This window comes from Acanthopagrus latus, chromosome 4, assembly GCF_904848185.1.
Source record: "Acanthopagrus latus isolate v.2019 chromosome 4, fAcaLat1.1, whole genome shotgun sequence".
In the NCBI taxonomy this organism is placed as follows: domain Eukaryota; kingdom Metazoa; phylum Chordata; class Actinopteri; order Spariformes; family Sparidae; genus Acanthopagrus; species Acanthopagrus latus.
Genome location: NC_051042.1, coordinates 2,086,617 through 2,112,500, shown reverse-complemented (window position 1 = coordinate 2,112,500; position 25,884 = coordinate 2,086,617). Strand labels below are relative to the sequence as shown.

At 42.3% G+C, this 25,884-nt stretch overlaps 2 protein-coding genes, 1 long non-coding RNA gene and 1 other non-coding gene across 7 annotated transcripts; 1 reads left to right on the top strand and 3 right to left on the bottom strand.

Annotated features, from left to right (window-relative positions):
- Positions 1–61: 61 nt before the first annotated feature.
- lrp3 (low density lipoprotein receptor-related protein 3) lies at positions 62–12,800 on the bottom strand. 2 transcript variants are annotated; one of them, XM_037095172.1, is made up of 7 exons: positions 12,517–12,800; positions 8,439–8,574; positions 8,148–8,353; positions 6,154–6,770; positions 5,495–5,967; positions 5,210–5,342; positions 62–4,146 (listed from the first exon to the last, which is right to left on the bottom strand). In XM_037095172.1, exons 1-7 carry the CDS (start codon positions 12,575–12,577, stop codon positions 3,289–3,291), a joined length of 2,484 nt encoding a protein of 827 aa, XP_036951067.1. In that variant the 5' UTR covers positions 12,578–12,800; the 3' UTR covers positions 62–3,288. The 2 variants fall into 2 exon arrangements, with proteins under 2 accessions (XP_036951067.1, XP_036951066.1); XM_037095171.1 differs by having other exon boundaries at positions 8,439–8,577; positions 12,517–12,799.
- Positions 12,801–14,168: 1,368 nt separating this feature from the next.
- On the bottom strand, positions 14,169–14,242 carry trnat-agu. The gene has a single exon. It is a non-coding gene; the product is annotated as a tRNA-Thr (tRNA).
- A 1,132-nt stretch (positions 14,243–15,374) lies between these two features.
- On the bottom strand, positions 15,375–24,092 carry dnaja2a (DnaJ heat shock protein family (Hsp40) member A2a). The gene is made up of 9 exons (XM_037095256.1): positions 23,867–24,092; positions 22,425–22,484; positions 21,249–21,478; positions 21,006–21,086; positions 20,734–20,867; positions 20,434–20,630; positions 17,788–17,932; positions 17,101–17,228; positions 15,375–16,552 (listed from the first exon to the last, which is right to left on the bottom strand). Exons 1-9 carry the CDS (start codon positions 23,942–23,944, stop codon positions 16,364–16,366), a joined length of 1,242 nt encoding a protein of 413 aa, XP_036951151.1. The 5' UTR covers positions 23,945–24,092; the 3' UTR covers positions 15,375–16,363.
- On the top strand, positions 22,492–25,803 carry LOC119017989. Of its 3 annotated transcripts, XR_005074629.1 has the most exons (4): positions 22,492–23,291; positions 24,870–24,975; positions 25,078–25,108; positions 25,467–25,803. It is a non-coding gene; the product is annotated as an uncharacterized LOC119017989 (long non-coding RNA). The 3 variants fall into 3 exon arrangements; XR_005074627.1 differs by lacking the exon at positions 25,467–25,803 and having other exon boundaries at positions 25,078–25,417; XR_005074628.1 differs by lacking the exons at positions 22,492–23,291; positions 25,467–25,803 and adding an exon at positions 24,040–24,175 and having other exon boundaries at positions 25,078–25,417.
- Positions 25,804–25,884: the final 81 nt, after the last annotated feature.

Here is a 25,884-nt window from a genome sequence, read left to right as displayed (position 1 = left end):
TCACAAAAAGAAAACCTGATACAGCATTTATTTTGTACACCGGGGAAATAAAATCAGTAAGTGATAAAGAGCTTGAAGTTTATTAATTGCAGGCACAGGTAAACAATGAATGAAAGGCAGAAGTCTGTACAGAGTTTTGATCAGCAAACCCCACAATGTCAGGGTGACCTCGTTCAGCTCAAAATATAGAAATATACTTCTCAAAATGAGAGAAATGCTTTTATACAAACAGCTTATAATGATTTCAGCCTTTAACGGGGAAGAAGCTTAAAAATCAAACAGTGAGGAGAGGGGATGCCATGTTCAGACAACCTGGTTCAGTATTTTCATTTTCAATCAGCTTAATTCAGTGTATTTACCTGTGTGCTATTATTACTCTGTGGCTGTAGCAAATTGCAAAGGTTTGACTATGTACATCAGCGCAAATAAAAGCAATGCAAAAACAGACACAACAGTTTAGAAGATTATGACTTGGCTCTTACCAGCAGTTTATTACAACACCCAGGGAACAGCACAGAAAACACTGATCCTGGCTAACCGATATTAAACCATCACCATAATCATGTAGCACCCAATGTGACACAACTACACACTAAGAATGAAAAATGCAGTATGTTACCACATCATTTTCATTTGTGGGCTGCACTTTAAAAATTATGAACACAATGACTGTCACCAAGACTTTCACAGATTTTCATTCACACAAACTAATAAATACACTGCATTAAGGTTGCTGAAAAGCAAATGGTCTTCCTCAACTCTCCTGCCATAATAATCCCAGAGATTCCTGACTAAGTAGTGCACTGCAGTCAGTTGTACCAATCACGTCACATCATCCAGACACACAGACAATCTCTTCTAATCTCTTCAAACATGTAAACCTCAACCCTGATCCATGACACCTTCTGTGATATTTACAAGAGTGAGCGCACACAGTGCACTGGACAACGCAAGTAAGGACTTACATTCTGCAAATGAGGACAACAGGCTTTTAACAGGTAGTAGTAAGCCAGTTTAAAACACACACGCACACACACACACACACACTACAACACTATATGAAAAATATTAAGAAAACTGATTTTTTTTCTTCTCTGTGTGTAAAGGAAAGGTGGGGAAATGTGAACAGATCATTAGACAGGAATCAGCTGTGAGGGGGACACATCTCTAATGGCACATAGCATGTAGCAGCCATTCATGACAAAACTTCTATAAGAAGCAAGCACATGAGGGTAGCATGGCACATTCAGATCACTTAAAAGAATAACGGCAAGAAAAAACAGATGATAAAATCAACCAGCATTTGGCTTCTGGGCATTTCTCATTTACTCCCTCCCTACATTGGTAACCTGACTCTACTGTTAAGTATCAATATCCTGCAGTAAAAGAGGCAGAAATCCACTGATTTCACACTAAGTGAAAGCGATACATTCTTTAGAAGTCCAAAAGTGATTAGTAAAGGGTCACCAGTGCTGTATCTTCGAGAGAAAAGCTTTATAAAAACATCAGATAGGCAAGCAGGTACAGTCAAAGTCAATGTTCATCAAGGCAGAGAGAGAACTATAAAGTAGTACAGGTCTCCATTAAAGACGGAAAAATAGAGGTCTTTGTTTTAACATCCTGTCATAGAAAATCCCTCAACGCAGATATGAATTTCCAAAGGAAAAAAAGAGCAGTTCAGACGTCTGCAGGGAGCAGTGTTCAGTCAGCAGCACTGCAGAAGTGCTGCCAGGATGAGGAGGACTAAAAATAAATCATTATTCTGAGGTGAAGACTCTTTCCAACACTTCCTGGACGTTCACATAAATTCTTCACAGCACTGAATGGAAATCAGACATACTGACATAGAGACAGTCAAGTGCATTCAAGTGAGGAAAGGCTTTTCTTGAAGAGGACAGTTTGGGTTTGATTGAGGCGGACGAGGGGCTGAGCAGAGTTACAGGCAATAGACCTACTGAACTCACTACCTCAGTTAGCATCCAAGTTTGGCTTTTTAAAACATTGATGTATTATTTCGAAAAAATGCTGAATTTAAAATTGTATTTGCAACAACTCCCAAAACATAACTAACATCTTCAGGTTCCTCAAAGGGGTCAGTGAAGAGAAACAGGAAGAGCACTGGGAACAAACAGTATCGGTTAAATAAATACTGACAAGAGTGTGGCATGACTGAACCGCTGCATGATTAAGTGTTAAATGAATAATTTGACATTTTTGTGGAACAGACTTAATTGGCCATTGGCTTGGGTCTATTAGCATTGCTTAGCATAACAACTGAAAACAGGTGGAAACAGCTTTTCTGGCTCTTTTTCAAATTTCAAGTTTTATTTAAATGGTAAGTCTGGTCATATTTTAGAGACAACCAAAACCAACAAATTATTAATTTTAGCAACAAGTATTGTCTGTGTAACATGACATATCCTCTTCCTCTATGATGTAGAGCTCTATTGTTGTCCAAAAACACATCAATAGGCCACACTGTTGCACTGACTGACATGTTAAATCACCACTTACATGGACACTGTAGTTAATTTTGACTCAACCTTGACCAATGACTGCAGAAAAGAGTCCTAAAAGAAGCAATATTTACTCCTAAAAAAAGTGGAACAAATGGGACATTTGATTTTGGCCTTTCATATGATCTGTTGACAGTAAAGAAAATATAACATATTGACAGCTTTCTGCTTTACTACAGCCAACTATGACCTTCTGGAAATCAAACAATAAAGTGGTAATTGACAGAGTAGGGGACCATTCAGTTAATTCAGATGTGATCACTTCATAGGCTTCTTGGTTCACAGTATATAGCGGTACATAATGGCTCTGGGTAACAACACAAAGGCTGCTTTGGCATTTTAAGAAAGTGTTGCCAATATTGTATTTGTACTGGTGGCCAGAATTGAGTTTGATTCTATGGAACAAACTCATAATAAATTTATGTCCAAACAGTTTTATAGGGGCTGTCTGTTTGTGTTGAACTGTAGGAGTCAACTAATTAAGCTCCTGTTTGACAGAGAGATTTACTGGATGACACAGACCATAAGCACAACCAGCGCTGGATTTATTAATCTTAGCAAATGACCACACAAATAATTTTTATGCATTTAATGGTCTGAATGGCCATGCGCTAATTTTATTTTACTGTACCTCCTAAATGTGGTGGGCAAAGGTACAGGTCTCACCTCTGGGTCTGTTGGGACACATTTCAAGGACACTTTAGCAGAGCAGATATTGCTGACAGCAGGTTTCAACAGACTGTGGCAAACAGGAACTATCCTCCTACACTCTTCAGCATGGCGTTGTCTCCCTCCCTGAATCCCCTCCCTCATCACTAAAGGTCCTGCTGAACCTGCACAGTCTGCTCTTGCCCTCCCTCCTCCTCTCATCCCTGCTTCTTATTTCCCTGCTTGGCACTTCCACAGTAAAGTGGCATTCGCTGTCCTCTGCTTTTAGAGAAGATGAGGGTTCAGAAGGTGAAGTCACCTCGAGCCCCTGGAAGGGAGGGTGGGGTGTAGACGTGAGGGAGCTGTTGGGTAAAACAGGGGGTGAGATGGGGGACAAGGGCCCCAAGGGAGAGTAACGTCTCAGGGAAACTCCCTTTAGGTTAACAGCAAGCTCCAGAACCAGTTTCCTAGATGCCCGTGGCTGGCATGGGGGTATGGAGGCTTCCTGGGGAGTGGTAGGCGGTCTGCTCTGTGTTGAGGAATCACTCTGAACAGGAGAGTGGGGCTCAGACTGTGGAGCCCTGCTGCTGTCCCTACTGACAGGCGACAGCTCCTCCTCCTCTGAGGGAAAGGACACAGGTGACGCAGGGCTCTCTGGCGTGCATGGCTGCAGGTCCATGGTGGCTGAGCAACAGGAGCCTGCCACTGCATTAATCTCATCCCCGAGCCCTGCTCCAGACCGGGCCCTGTCCTGGGGCCCTTGCACACCCACTGTTCGGTAGCTGTGGAGCCCTAATGTGATCTGTGTGGGCCCAGGAGTGTCGAGAAGGGGGGCGTGGCCTCTGGCTCGCCCTCCACTGTGGAACAGGCGACTCCACAGATGGCCGAGGCGGCGCCGAGAGGAGGAGGAGTTGGTGCGTCGTGTTGAGTGACGTCTGATCTGTCTGCGCATTGCCAACCGCAGGTTCTGTAATACGGAGGCCTGGAGAAAGAGAGGGCAGACAGACAGGGAGACAGAGATATTTATACTGAATACATTTTACCCAAAAGAAGGAGCCACTGACAGCCATCTTTTATGATGGTGGTAAGATAGCAGTTGTGTAAATGTATTGCCAGCCAATAGTCAATTTTATTTGTGTGCATGCACTCCCAGTCTTTTTTATGTTCATACAGTGGAATTATTTGAAGTACAGCAGCCAGTTTTTGGTACATTTTTATTTTAGGCTCAAAGCTTTGAAGTATTTCTTAGATGGAGGCAGGGATTGCAGTCGCATGTCATCAGTATGCAATTGTCATGTCAAGACAGGATGTCGCTGCACCGCTCAAAGAAATAGCCCGGCACATGAACCCAAACTGTTGTTCTTACACAGATTAAACAAACATAAAATAATCAGATCATTTGTGATCTTAAAATGTGCAGTATTTATGCTAAGCTAAGCTAACTATCATAATATGTATTATAGAGATATCAGAGAGGCATAGAAATCAAACTCTCCATGAGAAATATCAAAATATTCCTGCAGGACTGAACAATAAGGATTGCCTTAGTGAGTTGATGTTGGAAGAAGGTAAGTACTGACAGGGAACTCCAGAGCAAATGGCTGTGGGTAAGAGCACTTATCACAGTTAACATTTTTGATATGCAAGAATATTTGTTGCTTATGATTTATATATAATATACGATATATTAGAATCATGACAATTAATGGTAGTCATTGTTTTCTGCTAACTGCCAATAAGTAAAACTATTAGTATAGGGGCAAGCAGATATCTGACCCACTTGGCCAACTTGTAAAAAAAAAAAAGACACTTGGTAGTAATAGTGTAAACACATTTATGTACTATAGCCTTTGCTTAAATGCACAGGGCCTGTTGTTTATGCACAGACAAAAACGTGCCGACACAGAAGTGCAGCTCAGAAAGAGATATTGCCAGGATGGTACCACTACTGCTAATGCAAAATGAATTGGTCAGACCTGTTTACACAAATCCTTAGTTTCAGAAAACTAAGGCCCAGAGTTTATTACTGTTTGTGAATGCAGTACCTGGGTGGGGTTGTATACAGGGAAATCCTCCACCGGGGGGATGAGTCCCTGGGCGATTAACTGACCATAGGACGGAGGAGCCTCTCTTTGAACAAAGTCGGCCTCAATGCGAGTCATCTGAGTCTCAAAAGCTCTGCGGGGGAGAGAGGATGAGGACAGCAGGGTGGAGAAGAAAACAGAGAACAATGAATTCATGTAGATAGAGTAAGCAATTTAAAGGTGATTGTGAAAACCCCTTAGTTAAAGAAAAAAAGGAAAAAAACGTAGACCGAGTTGTGTTCCCACCTGTACTCTCTGTTCCTGAGTGAGTGGAGTTTGAGGGCACAGCCCAGTGCAATGACCAGCAGAAGGCTGCAGACCAGACTGCCGATCAGAGCTGCTGTGATCACCTTCCGGGGCACTGCTGCCAGGCAGTCCCTCTCATCGCTCCCGTCCAAGCAGTCCTCCTGGCCGTCACACCGCCACGTCTCAAAGATGCACAAGTTAGTCCCGCAGTGAAAGTTTCCAGGCTGGCAGTCGTAGCAGTTCTTCTCGTCAGACCCATCTGGACACCTCTTCTGGTTGTTGCAGCGCTCAGATGCTGGGTAGCACACTCCAGTACCACCCTCGCAAGGAAACTCTCCGTCAGGGCACGTCGGGCAGGCCTCCTCGTCGCGCCCTGATGGGCAGTGCCAGTAGCCGTCGCAGCGTTGGCGTTCAGAGTAGCAGCCCTGATCGCTGCCACAGGGACGCTCGCCCGGAAAACAGTAACCTTTGACCTAGAGTGACGGAGGAGAAATACACAACTGTCTAGTCACTGTCTAGTCACTGAAAAAGCTTGTTCTTTACACCTACAGAACAGCTTGTCTGTATTTCAACCATACAAATCAGAACCATGTTGATTCTCTAGGAACGGTGGAAATGGTGAAAGGAAGCCACAGGAAGACATCTGAAGACATGCGTACCTGGTATGTGGCGTTGAAGCCGTGTCCAGGGCTGTGAGGCTGGGCCATGTACAAAACACTCATCTGCCCTCGGCTCGACTCGAGCAGCGCTGGACGCCTGTTGTTATGATAGGACAACACCTGTAAGAGGTGCTCTGCCCGCTGCAGCAGGCCGTCATACACATGCAGCGAGTCTCCAGGCCCCAGCCGCAGGTCCAGCTGCAGCACGATAGGCTTGGGGTCCTGGGTGTCCAGCAACCAGGAGCATCTCAGCTCGGCTGTGGCGCTCCTGTTTGGCCGGAAAAAATCTGGGGAAGCAAATGAGCCGTAGAAATTCCCCAGACGTTTGCCACACGTGGTGTCTGGACAGCCCAGCTCGTCGGTGCCATCATGACAGTCAGGGGCTCCGTTGCAGCGCAGAGCGGCGGGCAGACAACGGGTGGACTGGGCCTCGGTGCAGGGGAGGGAGCCGAAGGGACAGAGGCCAGGCTGGGCATCGGTGGGGGGAGGGGAGCAGCCGCGTTCATCCGTGGCGTCGCCACATTCATCCTGACTGTTGCACTTCCAGGAGCGAGGAAGACACTTCCCGTTCCCACACAGGAATTCATCTGACTGACAGCTGCTCTGACCGAGGTGACCTGCAGAGAGAAGAAACTGACAGACTGCAACACCAGCGACAAACACTCAAGAACAAGATGCTAACACAACACAAAGAGACATGCTGGCATTTAGCTGAGTGAAACAACAGAATACATCCTCACTCCAAGATCACACTGTGGCTTCAACTGGAATGTCAAAACATTATGATAAATTCTCATCATAATTTCCCAAAACCCAGTTATAGATTCTTCATTTACTGTCATAAATATCAAAGAAAAGCAAAAAAAATCCTCTAATTTAAGAAAACATTTCTAAAACTATTAATCACATATCAAAATAGATGGTGGTTAATTTTCTGGACAAACACTTCAGTGTCACCACTATAAGACCAATCACTGCCTTGTCACAACTAGTCTAGTTGTTCTTATAACACAGTCTGGCAGCTTATGCACACTCACTGATTTTGCTTTTTAATAATCCATGTTGATTTACATCCTGATCCAGGACACAGTTGTAATTTGTTGGGCCATACTGAAAGCCAGAAAATCAAATCTGTTAAAAAAAGATAAACCTGCTGCAATCTTTCATTTTTAATGATTTAACAGTGAAAAGCAAAACAACAACAACAAAAAAACAAAAACAATTTCTGTATTCTGTATAATAATGCTCCTGTGCCCTACAGCGCTTAATAAAGGTGGCACAGACTAAGACTGTATACAGCCGAAAAAGCCTGGAGCAGTTCAGGACATCTAAGACTGGATCTGTACACCCCTCACGTTAACAGATAATCTGGACTGAGGATTAAATTAGAACAAAAACGTGCACACATATCTTCACATTCTGGGCGGAGAGCTGAGCAGGCAGACGAACAGTGTCTAGTGACTTCAAATAATTCTATCTGTTGATTATTATTCTTTGATTAACTGATTAACTGTTTTTTAGTGGATCAGGGTTCCCTGAGGTGTCTTCAAATGCCTTGTTTTGTCATTAACTTGAAGATATTCATCAACAACTTTTCATTGTTGCAGTTCTAGAGGTAACACATGTTGCATAGAAATATAAGATTTCTCATATGATAACTGCAAATAACTGCATGTAGATATGAAATATGACATTATTAGCCATAACACTCAAAACTCTGTTAATTTTGTTTATTCTTACTGACCCTTTTATGATCTTTATTTCAAATTAGATTAGATTTTGACTGCCAGGAACAGGGCAGGACAGATATACTGGAATTCATGTCCTTGTCTCCCGGAGCTTATAATACGACAGTCAAAGTCAGATTTGTACACGAAAAAGTAGAAAAATCTACACAAAAAAATCATTTTTAAAAACTCATTAATCTTAATATAATATCTTACACATTACTTCTGGAGAAAAGATGACGTCATAACCTCCCTCCTCCAGCCTACCTCTGATGTAGGAGAGGCGGAAGCCCTGTGCTTGCCCCGAGCTGTTGGCCTGAGAGTGGAAATAGAGCCAAACACGCCCCCTGGTGGAGATGAAGGGTGGCGGCAGGACGGAGCCACACAGCCTGGATTCCCCGTTCCAGGCAGGAGTCAGCAGGAGCCAGTCTCCCAAACAACTCCCTGACTCAGCCACGTCGAAGTTACGGAAACTGGGGCAGAACAGATCATGTCAGGTGCTTTCACGGCAGCTTCCACAGTGTGTGTGTGTGTGTGTGTGTGTGTGAGGGGTCCTACCTGATGGTAATGACCTCTCCCTGACCTCCCTGGATGTGCCAGCTGCAGTTGACTCCAGAGGGGTAGTTTAAAGGCCAGGAGGGGCTGTAGATCACACCCCTCCGCTCTGTATGGACCTCCACCCGCTCACTGCAGCCTGCTGGGTACCAAAAGAGACGGAGGGAGATGGGAACAAACACAGAAGTGATGTCAGTTTCTACAGTCCTTTTTTCAGATGGTGATATGTCACCAGCAAAACACGTTATAACCTTCGTAGATCTGAACTAGGAACTCTGACAGTTCACAGCTATCCAGCATTATTGCATTTAGAGATGTCGCCAAATTTCAGCAACATTTTATCCTGATCTTTTGTCTCTGACCAGTGCTGAAACGTTTAAAGAAAGCCTCACACGACAAATGACCTTAGAGCTTTCCAGACGAGCTCCGTGCTGATCACATGGGGCCTGAAACAGAAGCAGCAGCAGACAAACTGGCAGCCAAGGCAACAGCATCGCCTGCTGCCATCACACCATTGCTCCGGGGAACAACACACAGAGAGAGATGGCCAAGGGGAGCACCAGGAATAACACACAGATCTGAGAGGAGCTGGTTAATCCCATTTCTCTGTGAGAAGTACAGGCATCAGGATCATGGATAGATTTCTGAAGTTCGAAAATAGGAAGCGGAGAGTGAGGTATTAATTTAAACTGTAACGTAAATGAAAAGAATAACAAGAAGGACTTTATTCTGGCTCTTATATAAACCTACTCAATGTTTAACAAGCCTTTTAATTAGCAGAACCACAGAGACAGAACATTAGCTGAACTGCTCGGCGATGATCATCCAACATCGTCACACAGCAGCGAGTCGGCTCACTTTTGCTGAGTGTGTGTGTTTGTTTCTTTCTTGATGAGTCAGTAAAGTCAGCAGAGTGAAACAAGGAGGTGGTGGTGGTGGTGGGGGGGGTCATTTAGAGCTCAGTGATGGATATCGACTACCCAGACATGGCTTGCTTAGCACACACACAAACACAGACACACACACACCAAACTGGACCGGACCACATGGTTGGTGAAGAAGAGCTGCACTGTGCGACTTTCTGATCACTGTTAAGACTCCAATAGATAAAATACAGTTTAATTATATCATCATTCATTCAATTACCATACTCTCTACTGCTGTTTTCTCTGAATCACATTCAAACACAAAGTCAAAGGTTGCTAAAATATCTGATGGTGCGGCATGGAGCGAAATCTCCAGGATGTTTCACCTATTTTGAGTTTCTTCATGTTTCTTCATGTTTTTGTTAGCATAGGAGGCTAACATGGGGTTAGTGTTCATTAAACCTCTGTTAGCATGCTAACCAGCCCGTCCCAGCGGTCAAAAGGCTCTTGTTCCTGCAGTGTGAGCTCAAATGGCAGGCATACTTGGCTAGCTAACTGGGCCGCTAGCTACACGCTTAACTACAAGGTAACAGCAGCTGCAGTTAGCAGCAGGTAGCAGTTACTCTGATGATATGCTGACTCCTATATTATTGTAGTATGATTTCAACTGGAAGCCAATTCTTACATGTTTCATTTATTCCTTAAAAAAAAGTACAGAGATTTTATCAGCTAGCCTCCACCAAGAGACTTTTCTCATAGACATCTAAGGACATTCAAGTTGGCACAAGTCAAAAAGGTTGGAGAACAAAGCACTGTATTTTAGAAAGCCAATCATCTTTGTAAGGCAAAATCTTAAACTCAGAAGTAATAAAGTAAATTACAGTTGTGAATATGGATGTAGTGCAGTAGTGCACTAAGGTAACATAAGATAGAAAAACATACAAGGTGCTCAAAATTGTAGAAATTCAAAAGTCCAATCCCAACACTGGTAACAGAGCAGAGCAGGCCTGGAACAGGTGGTTTAAGCTGCTTTTAGATTTCATTTTGCTGTGCCAGTATTAAACCCTTCAGTTTTTTTATCCATGTTGTTTTTCAGACACAAAATTTAATCCCATGAGGCTTTGAAGCGTGTCTAGAAATGTTCGTAAAAAAGAGATTTGGTCTCACAGGTGCATTTCTTTCTCAGGTATAAAGCTCTACAGCTGTTTAGAATGATGTGTGTGTGTGTGTGTGTGTGTGTGTGTGTGTGTGTGTGTGTGTGTGTGTGTGTGTGTGTGTGTGACTTTGATGTTTGTAGTACTTGTGGTCCAACAAGCACAGACACATCATTTGAGATGGTGTGTGTTTAACGATGTGTGTGACAACTTGTTCTTGAGGTGTCGTCCCTCCTGCCCACACCAGGGTCTCTGCAGGTTTGAACCAGTCAAATTTAAGACTTTTTAAGACCTTTTTAAGACCACTTTGAACAAAATGTAAGACCTACACGAAGTACCCAAATTACTTTCAAAAATAACTAAATGTATTGCCATTCAAAGAGCAACTCAAACAATAAAGAATGGAGTGAGTGAGTGTGTGTCAGGGTTATTATAGTTTTAGTTTATATTTTAATCTGTTTTTTTCAGTTTGCTTTTTATTTCAGTTTAGTTTTAATTAGGTTAACAAGTGATTAAGTATCTTTGGTTTTTATCTGGGAATTTAATGTACACACACACACACACACCAGGATTATTATATGAACACAAACTTTTTTAAAACAAACTGTACACACACGCACACAGTGTTCAAAATCCAAAACACCTCCGCTTTCAACGTCGGAGTTAAGTCTACGATGGTTTGAATGTCACTTGGCTGTGAGACAGCAGAGGTGGTGCAGAGTTCAGGTCGAGCAGAACTGGACAACTGGTGACGGAGGCGTACAGAAGTGTGTGATAGTGTGACTTTGCTGGAGACTTTTAGAAGCTAATTGGTGTTTTTCTGATTTTGTGTGAGACACCAGAGCTTTCACACCGAGTGCGTCAAAGTTGAGGGTCCTCTGGCAGAGTGTACACTGTGCTTCAGATTCATTAGTAAGTACGGCTTTTAACCAACTGAACTCTGGATGTTCAAGCCAACACTTGTTAAATTTACCCTTTCCCATAGTTGTTGCAGATTCTGCAGTCAAAGTCTTTCCAGAACTGGTGAAATGTGCGGAGATAAATTCTGACTGGCTGTTGACAAAATGCCACTTGTGTTCCTGATAGTTCAGACAGAAGTACAACACGGAGCTGACTGAATCTCACCAGCACATTTCCCCAAAATAAAAACAACAACAAAAAAGAGGTGATGATGTGAGCGGTAAATGAACACACATATTTAAGACCTATCTAAATGTAATTTAAGACCTATGTGCAAAATATGGACGTAATAATTTTAGATACATGAATTTAAGCATTTTAAAGACTTTTTGAGGATGGGCAGACGCCCTGCCACACACCAACACGCTTTGTTATACTTCTGGGGACATAACAGGCTGACATACACTTCCTGGAGACTTAACCTTACCATAACCATAATGCATATTTGCTACACATCCACACACCTGTAAAATCTGAAAGTGTGTGACCTGTCTGTTGGTCTGGCAGCCTCCTCCTTTTTTCTCATGCCAACAAAGTGCAGGATATGATAATAGAGCGAGGGGGAGGGGAGGGGAGGGAGGGGGAGGAGAGAAGAAGAGGGATTGACTGGCTGCAGAGAAGCAGTGATGTAATGCTGATAGCAGCATCACATTTGTAAAAGAGCATCCATGTTTCCACACTGACCCTGATCATTTACCCACCACAGATCAATAACCCCCAGCAGGTTTCTGCAGCATGATAGTCTCATCTTCTCACTGCAGCCGATCACAGCGATCAAAACACTTTGTCTTCATCCAGCAGATCACTTTATCAGGAGTGACAGCAGCGAACAATAACATCCTCTCCTGTTCGGGTGTGAACATCACGATTCATTGGGGTGCTCGGCGCTGATTTTAAAGATATTAGAAGCTTTGTGAACTACAAAATCTCCGATGATGATAAACAGACAAACAGACCACTGACATCAGATCTACTCTCTGAAATTACTGATGATCTAAATGAACTCGTGTCATGCAGTCACATTTCCCGCAGCACAGACAGATGTGTGCACAGATTTCCATGTAAACATTACAGCAGTGTGAATGCATTGTTGTTCCTCACCTGCACACAGCAGAGCAGAGCGGAACCACAGCAGTCCGAGCAGCAGCTCCGTCAGTCCCATGGTCCGGCCGCCGGGGACTCTGCTCTGCTATTATCTCGGACACGAACTCCGCGGTTTGTTCGACATCTGTGTCCTCCAACAAAGCCCCGACATCTGCTTTCAGACCAGACAACCCGCGGCCACAAGAGGCTCCTCACCGTGAAAAGGCATTGTGTCCCCTGCAGCGAGCCCAGAACCAGCGGTCAAGCTAGCCGCAGCAAGCCACGCGATATCCGGTCACCGGCTTCAAAATAAAAGACATGTTTCATCATTAACTTGGAGCAATTAAGGCATCAGTCAACACTTTCAGTGAGTGCATTATGATAGCATACTTGCTGAAAAACCATATTCAGCTGATAAAGTATACGTGTAAATGTCATACTTGGGTTAGTTACTGTAGTGAACTTGTACTTGTAGATTTTATACCTTAAGTACACTTATTGTTAGAAAATTCCTTCTGATGCATCCAACACTTTTACTACTTTCAGCAAAGTATTGTTTTAATCCAATACAATTACTTTTACTCAAGCGTAACTTTTGTGTATTTTTTTTTTTTTACAACACTGTTAAATAGTTCTGTTTACTGTGTGACAACACAAACTGACTACATAATTTGTGTGCAAAGATGGGCCATATTCAGATGTGTATAAGTCTCTTCTCAAACAGTTCGATCAGAGAGGATGTTATTTGGAAAAGAAAGAAAAAAGACTTTGAAGAGACAAAGCCAATAACAAGTGATCAATTTGTCTTGCAAATATACCTCCAGAGGTCTGTACATATGTACGTACGTATGTTAGCTGCACAGCCCTAAGTCTTTGTGGACAGATCTTTAAATGTTTGTAAATGTGGAAAGAGATATAGTTGGGAATTACATACAAATTCGAAATACTTTGTTGTTGATCAGTAACTTACATGCATTATATCAAAAGCTCAAGTGCACAAGCATATTAAACTACAGCTGGAAGGAGGAGAAAAGCTTTAATTCAACCAGTTTTACATTTCTGATATGTCAGTTATGTATGATTGGGTCTCTCTTGCTTTAGGTTATCACAGACTCGTGCAAAAACCCTTTTAGGTCTTATTTTGAAGGCAAAGCTGTCTGACTTCCGCCTGTCTTTGGGCCCACTGTGGTAGACTTGCCGCACCTAACAGGACAAAGTGGTTCATATCATTCTTTGTTTATATGACTTCTTCCTCTCTCACACCCGCAGTGAATTTAACGAACAGTTGAATCAAACCGGCAGACGTCGTCCTGAAATACAGATTACACCATAAACCGTGTGAGTGCTGAATGAGGAATACATCCGAGACATGGTTGCTTCAGGATTTTCTTCAGCCTGTCCCTCCATTGTAGTCTACAGATTATTTATTGCTTCAGGATGTTGTGTCACCGCCCCCGTGTGGTCAGATGTGTGTACTGCACATCTCAGACAGAGTCAAAATGTAGGAGATTTACATTAAATTTCATCATTTTCACATTAACTATGAAGCATTTTACTTAAAGGTGGAAAAGGGTGATCGCCTGATTGTCTCTGTTAAATGGAGCGATTCAATCTGCCTTTAAATACATCCAACAGTACCAAAAGGTGCAGTGATGTGACGAGAAGTCAAAAGGCACCGCTGGGATTCGAACCCAGGATCTCCTGTTTACTAGACAGGCGCTTTAACCAACTAAGCCACGGCGCCGGTGAATTTCGACGGTGAAATAGGCGTTTATGAAGAGTGTCACTCGGGATGACTTCATACATGTTACAGCGATGTCACGTTAATATTTACAGTCGTTTTCAGACGGTGTTGATAGTTTCTGACAACAGCGGTGAGTCTGCTGAAGCTCCGCCTTCCTCAGGCACACATGGCCAGTAGAAATATGGCAGAGGAAGAGCTCACGTCTGTTCTTTTAACTTATACATTCATTCAAATATGATTTACACTTGAAAAAAAAAAAAAAAAAGTCAGTCTAATCTAATTTAATCCGATTCCATTTCACATCCACTGACTGTATCCAGCAGTAAAAGTGTAAAATGGGTGTTCTCTCAGTAAAAGCTGCCCAGAGCAGAAGTATGAAACTGTCCCTGAGGATTCAGAGCAGAGCCTTTCAGTGTTCGAGGACAGATTACTGATCTTCAGTTTAGGGCCCCCTTCATGTTTCTTTGATTTGTCTTGTCTTTCTCATCTCTTGATTTTGCTTCTCTTCTGGTAAAAGTATTGCAGTTTAGATCAGGTATTGTGACCCTCAACCCTCAGCTGATCGATTTACTCTTGGCTGAGTATGCCAGAAAATATTAAGGGGCAAATAAACCAAACTACCAGCATGACTTGTACAAACCACCTCAGGCAAATGGAAGATATGTTTAAACCTATGCAAATTTCATTTAAGAACAGAAGCAGACTTATAAAGCAATTCAGTAAAACAACTTACAGTGTAAGTAAATAAGAAACTCTATAAAGGAGATGTGATGGTTATGTGCCTCGCCAATGATGCTTCTTCACCTGATCTCAATAAAAGACACTATTGTGTATTGCTTGAGCGTCTTTTCCATTTACTCAGACTGCGCCGAGGATGTGTGATCTCATCCACTTTAATTGGGTAACTGACTAATCACAGAAACCTTTGAGTAAGGACATGGATCTAAAATGAGCGTCAAGGCATTTCGGTCAGGTGATACTCGCGGACAACAGTTATTGAAAATAGTTCTCAACTGATGCTGACTGCATCTGTGGACGAGGTCTCTGCTTGACTATTTTAAATCTCGAGGTATATCGTGATTCATTTTTGTGCTTATTGATGAAGAAGAAAAACAAGGCATCACACAGTACATGATATTTCAACAATTTATTCAACAACTTCATAGACATTTTCTTAGGAAGTGTGCTGCTTTCTTTGATGTTTTGATAAGTGCGGGAACCAAAGCTTTTTACATGCACATGGTCTCAGCACAGATACAAGGCATTACATTTGTCATTTCACTTGTCTTTTTGCTTTTTTTGGAAATCACACAGCTTTGAATACAGCAGCTGATGAAGCTTACCAACAACCAGTTCAATGATATACACAATAACCAATTTTCGGTTTCAATTAAAATATAAAGAAAGAAAAAAATGAGTAAAAACCTACAAAGGAAGCTGTAAAAATCAGACAAGTCCTACGAATGGCGCTGAGTGGATGAATCCATGAGTCCAAGGATCTGCACGTCACATAGCTCAGCTGCTTTGTATGCACATCGGTTAGTTTTTAAATTAATAATTGTAAATACTATGAAAACAAAATGCAAGTCACACACTCAGCAAACAAGAAACATTCCTGTATTTAACTGATCTGGAGCTCCCATTAGCGGAGGGGAATGGACTTCAACAAGGGGGAAAGAGAAGTAGATGGGTGCAGGGTTCAGCTTGAACACCAGATCATAATCCTACATGGCTAGCATTCACTGGAGCAACCTTTAGTTTTGATACATCTTAAATACTTAATATGACTTCTACCTGAAGTTGCTGTTTAAAGTGTCTAAATCTGATTCAGGTGCAGTGCAGAGTCTTCGGCTGCCCCAGTGCGAGTCTCCCTCGGACAAAGATCGAAATAATCACAGCGTACAAGTCGATGACAATCAATAATTGCCAGCTCCGTGATTCAATGTGTTTATTTGATCTGTGTCTGAGGAATTACCATGCCTTCTCACACTCACCTACATCCTTGTTTACTCTGCAACTCAAACATTTTCTCCCCAAGCAGAACATGGGTCGTGTGTGTGTGTGTGTGTGTGTGTGTGTGTGTGTGTGTTTGTGTGATTCAGAGAGCATCTGTGTTAGAGACTACTGGTGGGCACACTGTACCCCCGGCCCGTGGTGGCCACCCTCTTCATCGGAGCTGTCATTGTAAGCCTCTCTGCGGCCACCCGACGACGAGCTCTGGCTGACATCATAATCCTGCAGGTCGACCTCCTCCGTGTCTCCAGTGATGATGGGCGGCTCTGACCGTGATGGCAGCATGTCCTCCAGCTCCTACAAGTGGAAAACATTCACCATTATGCAGCTTCAACAGGCACCCTCATCATGTTTTCTAACCACGCTGTAGTGTCAAACAGCTGTGGGAGCATGAGTGCAGTAGCGGTTATTGATGAAGAAGAAAAACTCAACTCGATTTAGACTGCTAAATCTTCAGGGAGAAAAGAGGTGTGACTGTTTCAATGCAAACTTGTGCTCATTCAGTGAGTAACCCATTTATGGCCACAATAGCTCTAATCCCTCAGTGGTATAAATATAGCTGCAAATTCTTACTTGTGGAGGCCTAAGCCTTCTCAATAAAAGTGTGAAAAGTACAGTGAGATTACCCACTGTCATTGATCTACACTAACACAGCTACAAATTCCTATACAGTACCAATAAATTCATGTTATAGCTTAGTCATTTGTTTTGGACATGTCTTGTTCATTGTCATTTTACCAATAAGGCTCACTGTACATTCTTCAGGATGTACAGTAAATGTGTATTTTCACTGTAATCTACCAAATAATTCCAGAAGATGATAGATAATAAGTAACATGTCATACCACAAGTTTCTCAGGGCTGATCCAGTTGTTGTCGGGGAACTGGACATCAAACTTGACATACAGATCTCCCTTCTCAAAGGGGTTTCGGTACTGTGGCATGCCCTCTCCTCGCACCACCCTGACCGAGCCTGGAAAAGAAGCAGCACAATGAATTATATCTGATTCCACAACTATCAGTATAGAGGCACTGTAGATGGAGGATACACCTAAAGGCGTAAGAGGTACATGTTTGGTAACATCTTTCCACAACTCTCACTGAGGATGTAGATGACCTCACTGTCCCCTCATTTATGAGAACTGTCTCCTTGTCTCAAAAACACTGAGGATGCTTAGTGGCGTCTAAATGTGCCTTGTTGTTTTCTGCTCTCAGCAGGAGTCCACTGTGTGACCATTTGACATTTACACTAAACACAAAGTGTAAGTGGAATCCCTGTGATGTCTTTGTGGTGAGGCAGAATAGAATACATTCTTTGCACACACACTTAGACAAAACAGCACACGCTAGTCTGGAGGCCTGGTTGGCTGTGAGAGCTTGTCACTGTAACACATTCCTCTGGCCTCCAACTACGCCATCACAGCTTTTTCCTTCGTAGTTTAAATGTCATATAAATCTTTCAAGTACATTTTCCTGCTAAAATACGGTTAAAGACTGAGAAGAGAAAAAGATTCAGTGTCAATAATTCTAACCTGGTTCGATGACTTTGCCAGCAGGGTACTTCACAACGATCTGTCTTCCATCTAAGTGTTTCAGCATAAACTGGAAGCCACACAACGCCTCCACCAGCCCGATCTTGTGGTTCATGAACAGGTCGTTTCCATCTCGCCTGAATGTCTGGAAAAAAAAAAAAACGGTTCGAATATGTTGGTTAATAAACTTTTTATTAACCTGGGAGTTTTGCCACAATGGCAGTTGACAAACCCACAGTCTGAAAGGAAAATGAACTTACCTGTCAGCACAACAACTGCTTGCATTTTATTTTTAATTCTGTTTAACAAATAGCTGAATTTCTACCTTATGTCAGTAACTACTAGTCAATTCTCTCTGTTTTGATGTAGCTGGCTGTAGAAACCTATTTTGCTTCCAGCAGACACTCACAAACATCACTAATATACACCTCCTGGGAGACACAGCCTGGGGCATTGCTACAGCTTAGCCTCTTGTTCCAGTCAGAGCATTGTCAGAGGCAACCAGGCTTGTAAGACTCGGCATTCACTGCTAAGGAAACCTACAAGACACTAACCGTTCAAAACAAGCTGTGACAATTGAGTCTTAACCACTGGTTAACATTGTGCGAGTGCACAATAAAAAACGTATTCCTTTATCAAACAACATGTTCAATTCAAATGTGGTCACGTGGATTTAGCAGCAATCTTTCTACAGAAATGTTAGGCACCTGTGGGACGGCTCTGTTTGGAACACACTGTTTGATATAATTCAGGTGAAGACAACAGGAAGACCGTTACAGACATCACAGTATCTTTAATTCCTGCCAACTAAATGTTGTCTCTCGGGTCATTATCATAGTCAAGAATCGAGAATAGCCCAACAGCTCATGAATGACATGCCTCTCAAGTGTTCTTGGTGCACTGTTAGCAAGGAAATCCCAGACAAACCCCACACCTAACATCAACTTCTCAAAGAGGATGTAAAAACTTTACGTAGAAAATTAGGTATGTTATGTAGGTCTAAGTGTTAAACATGCCAGTCAAGATGTGTTGATGGGCCTGCCTTCTGCCCTCTGATCAGCTGTAAACATATCTGTCTTAATCAACAACCAGTTCAACAATAAAGCACAGCTAGCCTGAAGAGTCCTGATGTCAAAGACATCTAGTCACCACCCTCTAGGTTACTGGTGCTCATTTGATTGATGTGTTGTGTTGTATGAATGCAAAGATAAAACACCATTCTAAATCATATACATATATGAAAAGGCACTGGATCCAACAGCAGCAAAAACAGGCAATAGTCTTTGTTACATCTTACATCAAGAGATATTACAGGCTGGCCAGTGTGCATCATAACACCTCGTGTCATTCCTTGTCCTAATTTAGTACAACGTACAGCTCTGACAGCACAACACTGTCAACACAATCTGTTTATCACTCAGTGAGTCGAGAGGCATGAAGCACCACCAGCTGGACCTGATCACTGCGACAATCTGCTCAATTAACTCAGGAACCATGTCGCACAAACTGTATATCACTCATCTTTCTGTACTGATCAACTCACATATGGCCAGAACTCCTTGGACACGTAGTACAATGCAGCGAGTTTTGTGATATTAAATGAACAAAATAAAATCAAAAAGAGACCAAAATAACAAAACAAAAACAGGACTATTTCCCAATGCATTTAAAAACAGGTCAGCTGAGCACCAGCCCAGGGTTAGCCAATGCACTTCATACCATTCCCCTAAACACAGTGAAAGAAACCATCAATTAATCCCCAGAGGGATGGGGTGGGGATGGGACTGACTGCATGGAAACACAGTGTCTGCTTTAATGTAATTTTCACAATCCGTCACATAATGCCAGATTCTTCCAAAGTAGTCCTAAGGAGGAGATTCCATTAATTGTGAATTGTATTTCCTATCTGTAGTTAATGCCTAAACCAATTAAACCGAGATGAATACAATGCATTGAAAGGACAAGGCAAAGCTAAATAACAAGAATAGAAGACAACAGCTGTCAAACAGCATGCAGAGACTATGATGTGATCTCAGTAAGCTTTTAGAGTTTGGCATTTACCATGAAGCAGCTGCGAGAATTGATGAGTCGCATTCACTGATGGTAATAAAGCTTTGGTTAGTGAGGTGTTACATCAAGTTTGCATTGTTATAAATCTGCAATTGTACATCTGTAGCTGCTGCTAACTTCTTTCACCAGGCATCTCTTTTATAAGATCACTAAAACAAATACTTAACCTTGTTTTTATTAATTTAAAATGGTGACTTCTATTTTTATAGGAATAGCCCATCAAGAAAAATTATAATCACATTCCAAACTGATTGTAGGAATTTGTTTGGATGTACATGATATTAAAACAACTTATCTCTGGTACAGTTTATTGTACAGCATATGTACATGCTATAGTAGCATGTGGTGGCTAGGTGAGGGAAGTTTGCACAGATTTGGTGTCACCTTGTCATGGGCAGCAATAATTAGTTTCTGATACATAAAACTATGATATAAGCAGAACTGTGTCTTAAGTAGTAAAAAAAAAAAAGAAAAGAAAAAAAAAGAAATTCCCTTCATGACACCGAGTCCATGCCGGGAAAGTAAAGGTCAGGGGATGAGGGGTGTGGCTACAGTATTGGGGGACGGCCCACCTACCTCATTATCTTTTTCCTGCAAGACGAGGACTATATCACCAGGCTCGACGCCAGGTGCCTGGTCAGCCTCTCCTCCAAAAGTTATTTTCTGCCCGTGCTTCATGCCTTTGTCCACGTGTACCTCCAGGATCTTCACCTCCTTCACCACTTTCTTGCCCTCGCATTTTTTACAGCGGTCTTTCTCACTGATAACTTCACCTGGAGTGGTTCAGAGAAACAACAAGGTGAGGGATCCATGCAGACCGCGCTACAACCATATACAGGATAATCACTCGAGTGTTTATATCACTGAGCCCCTTACCTTCTCCGTTACAATCAGTACACACAGACTGCATCTGTTGGACCATCCCTGGGGCCAGCTGTCTTATCATGATGCGCATACCACGCCCCCTACATGTTGTACATTTTTGTACAGCGCCCGTCTTGCCTCCCTGCCTGCAAACACACACACACACACACAGAAACTTAAGAGAACTTCAACTTAACATGATTAACTAGATATCACTACAATCAAGAAAGTAATCAAGGATACATCAGTGTGGACAACAGAACCATGCTGGTTGCACAACTTACCCGTTACAAGTGCTACACAGTACATTTTTGCTAAGTTGCAGTTTAGTTGTTTTCCCATTATAAAGGTCCTCCAGTGACACCCTGTAGAAAAAGAGTGGTGTTTAGATACTAGACAGACGAGTTGGACTCCATTGTGCACATGGGCTGAACATCAAGAAGATTTTAACTCATTTCAATACAAATTTGTGAAAAAAAAGAACATAAAACATTTAACTCAAGCAGCCTAATGTGCAAATGTCTCACTTGAGTGGGTGGACCATGTCCTCTCCTCTCCTCCGGCCTCCATTCCTGGAGCGACTCCCCTGGCCACCCATGAAACCAAAGAGTCCACCACCAAAGATGTGGGAGAAGATATCATCCATCCCTGGGCCGCCCCCACCTCCTTCCCGCAAGCCTTGTTCTCCATAGCGGTCATAAAGTTCCTTCTTTTCAGGGTTGGTCAGTACTTCATAGGCAAAACTGATTTCTTTGAACTATTGAGGACAGAAAACAAAGATGTAACAAGATGCCATTTCAGTTGTAGGAAGACTGCAGCCACACAGCAAATTAACAGTACTTATCCATAGGCCATCCATAAAAAACAGCAACTGTCTTGGTGATGCTACATTGGGAATTTACAGAAGCCCATGAAAGAATATTCAAGTGGTTGACAAAAGAATGCTCCATTTTCCAGATTAAGTTCATATTGGAAAAGGAGCCGTCAACCTCTTGTCAAAGATACTCTGGTCATTTTCAAGCTCAGGACACAGGATCATTTTTGATCTCAGCTCTGGTGAGAACAAAGCGGCAACATTACCCAACAAAGCCCGTCTAAAGGTACAATATTCCTTATCTCAGGAAAAGTCCACACATAATCACATGCGTGTTTAACGATTCAAGTTTCAACATGGGAATAATTTTTCAGTACACAGTTCAATACAAAAATCAAAAAGGGTAATTCAACAGGATGCCAAAGACCGCACTTAAAAAACCTTACTGCAGAACTGAATCTGCACCTCTCTCACATCATCTTGTCACAAAGTCCATGACGGTGACATGGGTAGTAAGTCAGTCTAAATTTCCTGTAGTTGTAATTTCCTGTTGCTAACATTGTGATTCCCTGCAGAGAAAATGGCACTGTGCCGTATGGAGAATGACGAAGAGATGCACTCCTGATGTTTCTGACAGTGTTACAGTATTAATGACAGTGTCATGTGGGGTGTCAGGGGGTCTGTGATTATGTCCTGGGGCCTCTCATGAAATTTAACTGCATGATCAAAAAAACTTCAATAAATAATGGTAGAAAACAATACCAGGACTTTATCTTGTTTCCTTTCCATTTACATTTAGTCAGAAACACCCATCTAAACTGTAAACACGCCTATGATGAGTAACTTCAGTCAGTATGTAAAACAGACGGGACCTTCACAGATGTCTCACCTTGTCACCAGCATTTGGGTTCTTGTCAGGGTGGTATTCTTTAGCCAGTTTCCGGTATGCCTAGGAGTACAAAGACAGACAGAGCATGACCTTGCGTCACTGTAAATGTACACATGACTTGTTAGCTGTAATGGCACATCGGCATGACTCAATCACACCACTTACCAAGGAACCATATTTGCTGTTAACGTAATCACACGTGCCTCTCTGACGAAACCAGATGTTACACCCGGCAAAACACTCGCTGTGTTACCTGTGATGGCGTGACGCTTTCACACAGCATGGAGTTTCAGTTTAATGGCTTGCTGAGAAGCTAACGTTACCTGGCTCATTCTCCTGAGTTGAACACGGAATAGCACATGACTTGAACAACATTACACCCATCGATACAATGTTGAGATAAAAAAAAAATGCTAGTTCCAAAATGTCTGACAAATTAATCGCTGGCTAACGTTTAGGTAAACGTGCGTTGGCTAATTAGCATATCTTGCTAACACTAGCCAAAGACAGCGCTGCGATAACGCGTCCGAAAGACACAAACATTGTCCATTCTGTCAAATAAAGTAAAATAAGAGACTGGGGATAGATGTGACTACAGCTGATTATACATAGCAGACGTGTAACCTTAGAGGCATAACTAGGCAAGCCCACAAGGGTATGGTCATATCGGCACACTGTGGATCGCCAGCTAGCCAATGCTAGCAGAGACTGGATTTCTCAGTGTAACTTGATGTTTAGCATTAACATTATGTGTCGTACGCTGGCTCGAAAAACAGTCAGGCACCACCGCAATGATGCCAGGAAAACATAACCCCCCGTACTCTCATTGGTAAATGTGAACACTGCTGTCCGGCCGAACTGAAACAGGTAAGCTAAATTAAACTATGTGAAAGAGCTTAACATCTATCATCTTACTATGATTATTTTGTCACTCCCATGAGACACAGAAAAGTCTGTCAGGTAACTGTTTTATAGATCCCAGCCTCTGTTGAAGCCCAAACTAAGTTGTTACCCTTTTCCAGCACCTTCGACGGGCTTTAGTTTGCTAGCTGTGTGTCAAACACCTGAGCTAAAGCTAACGTGAGGTCGATCACTTGATGCATAACGTCACAAGCCAGTGTTGAGTCAATGCAACCTCGTTTTTGTCAGTGTTAATTACCCACTTAAACGGTGTCGTTGAAGACACAATTCCCACCCGTCTCTATCTTAATACCACCAAAAAAACACCAGAGTTCACAAAACGCATTAGTCGTTAGACTCGCATCGACATACGAACATCCAGGCCAGTTAGCATGCTAACAGGCTAGTCACACTCTCAGCTAACAGTAGCTAGCTGCGCATAGCAACGCATTTCCGGATTGAAGACATTTTCTACACTTTGAAACTCTCAACAGTCATTAAATGTAATTCCGCCGTTCGTTGGTACTTTCTTGCTTAATTACCTTCTTCAGCTCATTTTCTGTTGCGGATGGAGATACTCCGAGAATGTCGTATAGTTTTGTGTCGACTACAGTCGCCATGGTGTTGCTGTGGATGTTGCTTCAGCAGGGAGCTGGATGGACAAAGAGACGGAGCCGGTGCGAAAGGTTTTGCTCTGCTGGTGTCTCAGTTTCCGGGGAAGAACGCACTGTGTGCCCGCTGCTGCCTCCAGGCTGCTGGTGTGCAGAATGACTGCTCATCCGAACTGACTTACCAAAACACAATGTATGATTTAAAAAACACCAATAGAAAAAAAAATCTCTCTTTATACAGTAAGTGTTAGGCTCTTCTAAATAAGTTAGCATGCTTCTTAATAAACCGCATCATACCAATTCTGTGAGGTAAAGTTAATGATACAGTCCATAATTTCAGTAACATGACAGACTGGGTGTGGTGCTAACTCACTAAGGTTAGTATGCAAAGGAGCTGTGCTGATGTGCTGGTGAATATATATAATGCTTTTATTCTATTATTATTCTACTAAATAGATTTTAAATGTAAAAATGTTAGCTACATTTCAACACAATTTTTTACCATATATTATATTAACACCGCAGATCCTGCAATTTATTTAAACTTGTAAAACACAAGGCTCATTCCATGTATCTCTTATTATCTTCTGACACCACACAACGATACATTCTTAAGATTTTACATACGTTAATTTATGGATTCTCCAAATTGATGCAAGTTTTAATCCAGTTAATGAACAAAGACTTTGAATGAGTGATAACAAGTCATGTAAATAATCTCCACTTATTACTGAGTCCTAAGATCAGGTGAATACATTCTTTCTTTTACAAATAAAGCTATCCTTGTGAAAAAATAATGTGATTTGTTGTTACAAACCAACTGTTAATAACTTGTGACGATGTTCTGACTACACAAAACCAGTCTTTGGTTCGTACTGTTTGAATTATAATCAGCAAAGGATTTTAAAACAAAGATTGCTTTATATCTTTACAGGAGATCTGACAGTGGGACTGAACTGATCCCAGATTCAGGCTGACTTTAGGGTGCCAACATCACTGCAGATGACAACTAGACTCTGTCACTGAGAAATAAAGGCAATGTAATTTAAAAAAAGTAAAATAAATGCTGTTGTACACTTTGTATATTGTGTAGGAAAGCAGTGCGCTGTGAGTTGTTGACTGCTCTCTCGCTTGTGTTTCAGCACATGGAAATGGAGAGCAGTATGTCCACAGGTGTGTCTACATTTTTCCAACTGCAGAGCATCTGGGGGATGGTCGCATGTTTTTCTGTGAAGTCAGAGCACCTGACATCACAGAACTGAGCAGAGTTTTTTCCCCCCACATCGACCACATGGTTTTTATTATGTAATTTGAGGCCCTTCACATGAATTGAACACATTAATAATGGCATTCTGACGTGTGTATGTACTTATTCAGTGAGTGATGTCTAACCTTGAACATCCAACATTCAATTTTGTTGTGGAAGTAAATGATTTATGAAGCTGTAACCAGTAAACTCTGCTGCTCAGCAATATTTGACTTTCATCCCTGGATAATAATGGATTATTATGGTACATCTTGAAATCTTCAGGGCTCCTGGGATTACGAGCATGTGTCAAAGAGGAGCACATCACCAGAGTCTGATATGTGTGGCCATGAGTATGTGAAGGTAATGTATTTTAAGAGGATGCCTTGAGCTTTAGACGGGACAAATGCATCATGACAGCAAAGGGTGAGTGGAGTTTGTGTGAGAGTGAGTGACAGGCAGGACATGCTGCAAAGATTCGCTTCTTTAACGGCCCTCAGTTCAGAAGATCTGCACTATTTTTATGCATTTTGTTCAGAGATTTTCCAATAGATTTGATACTATTAAAAAATTATTCGTTCCGCATTAAGTGGATCATTCTTAAAGCATTCAGGCATTTGATTCACCATCTCTGCAACACCAAACCTGCTCACTGCTTTCTATCACGGTGGGTCTTACCGTGGTGTGGCATCTCCAGCCTCAT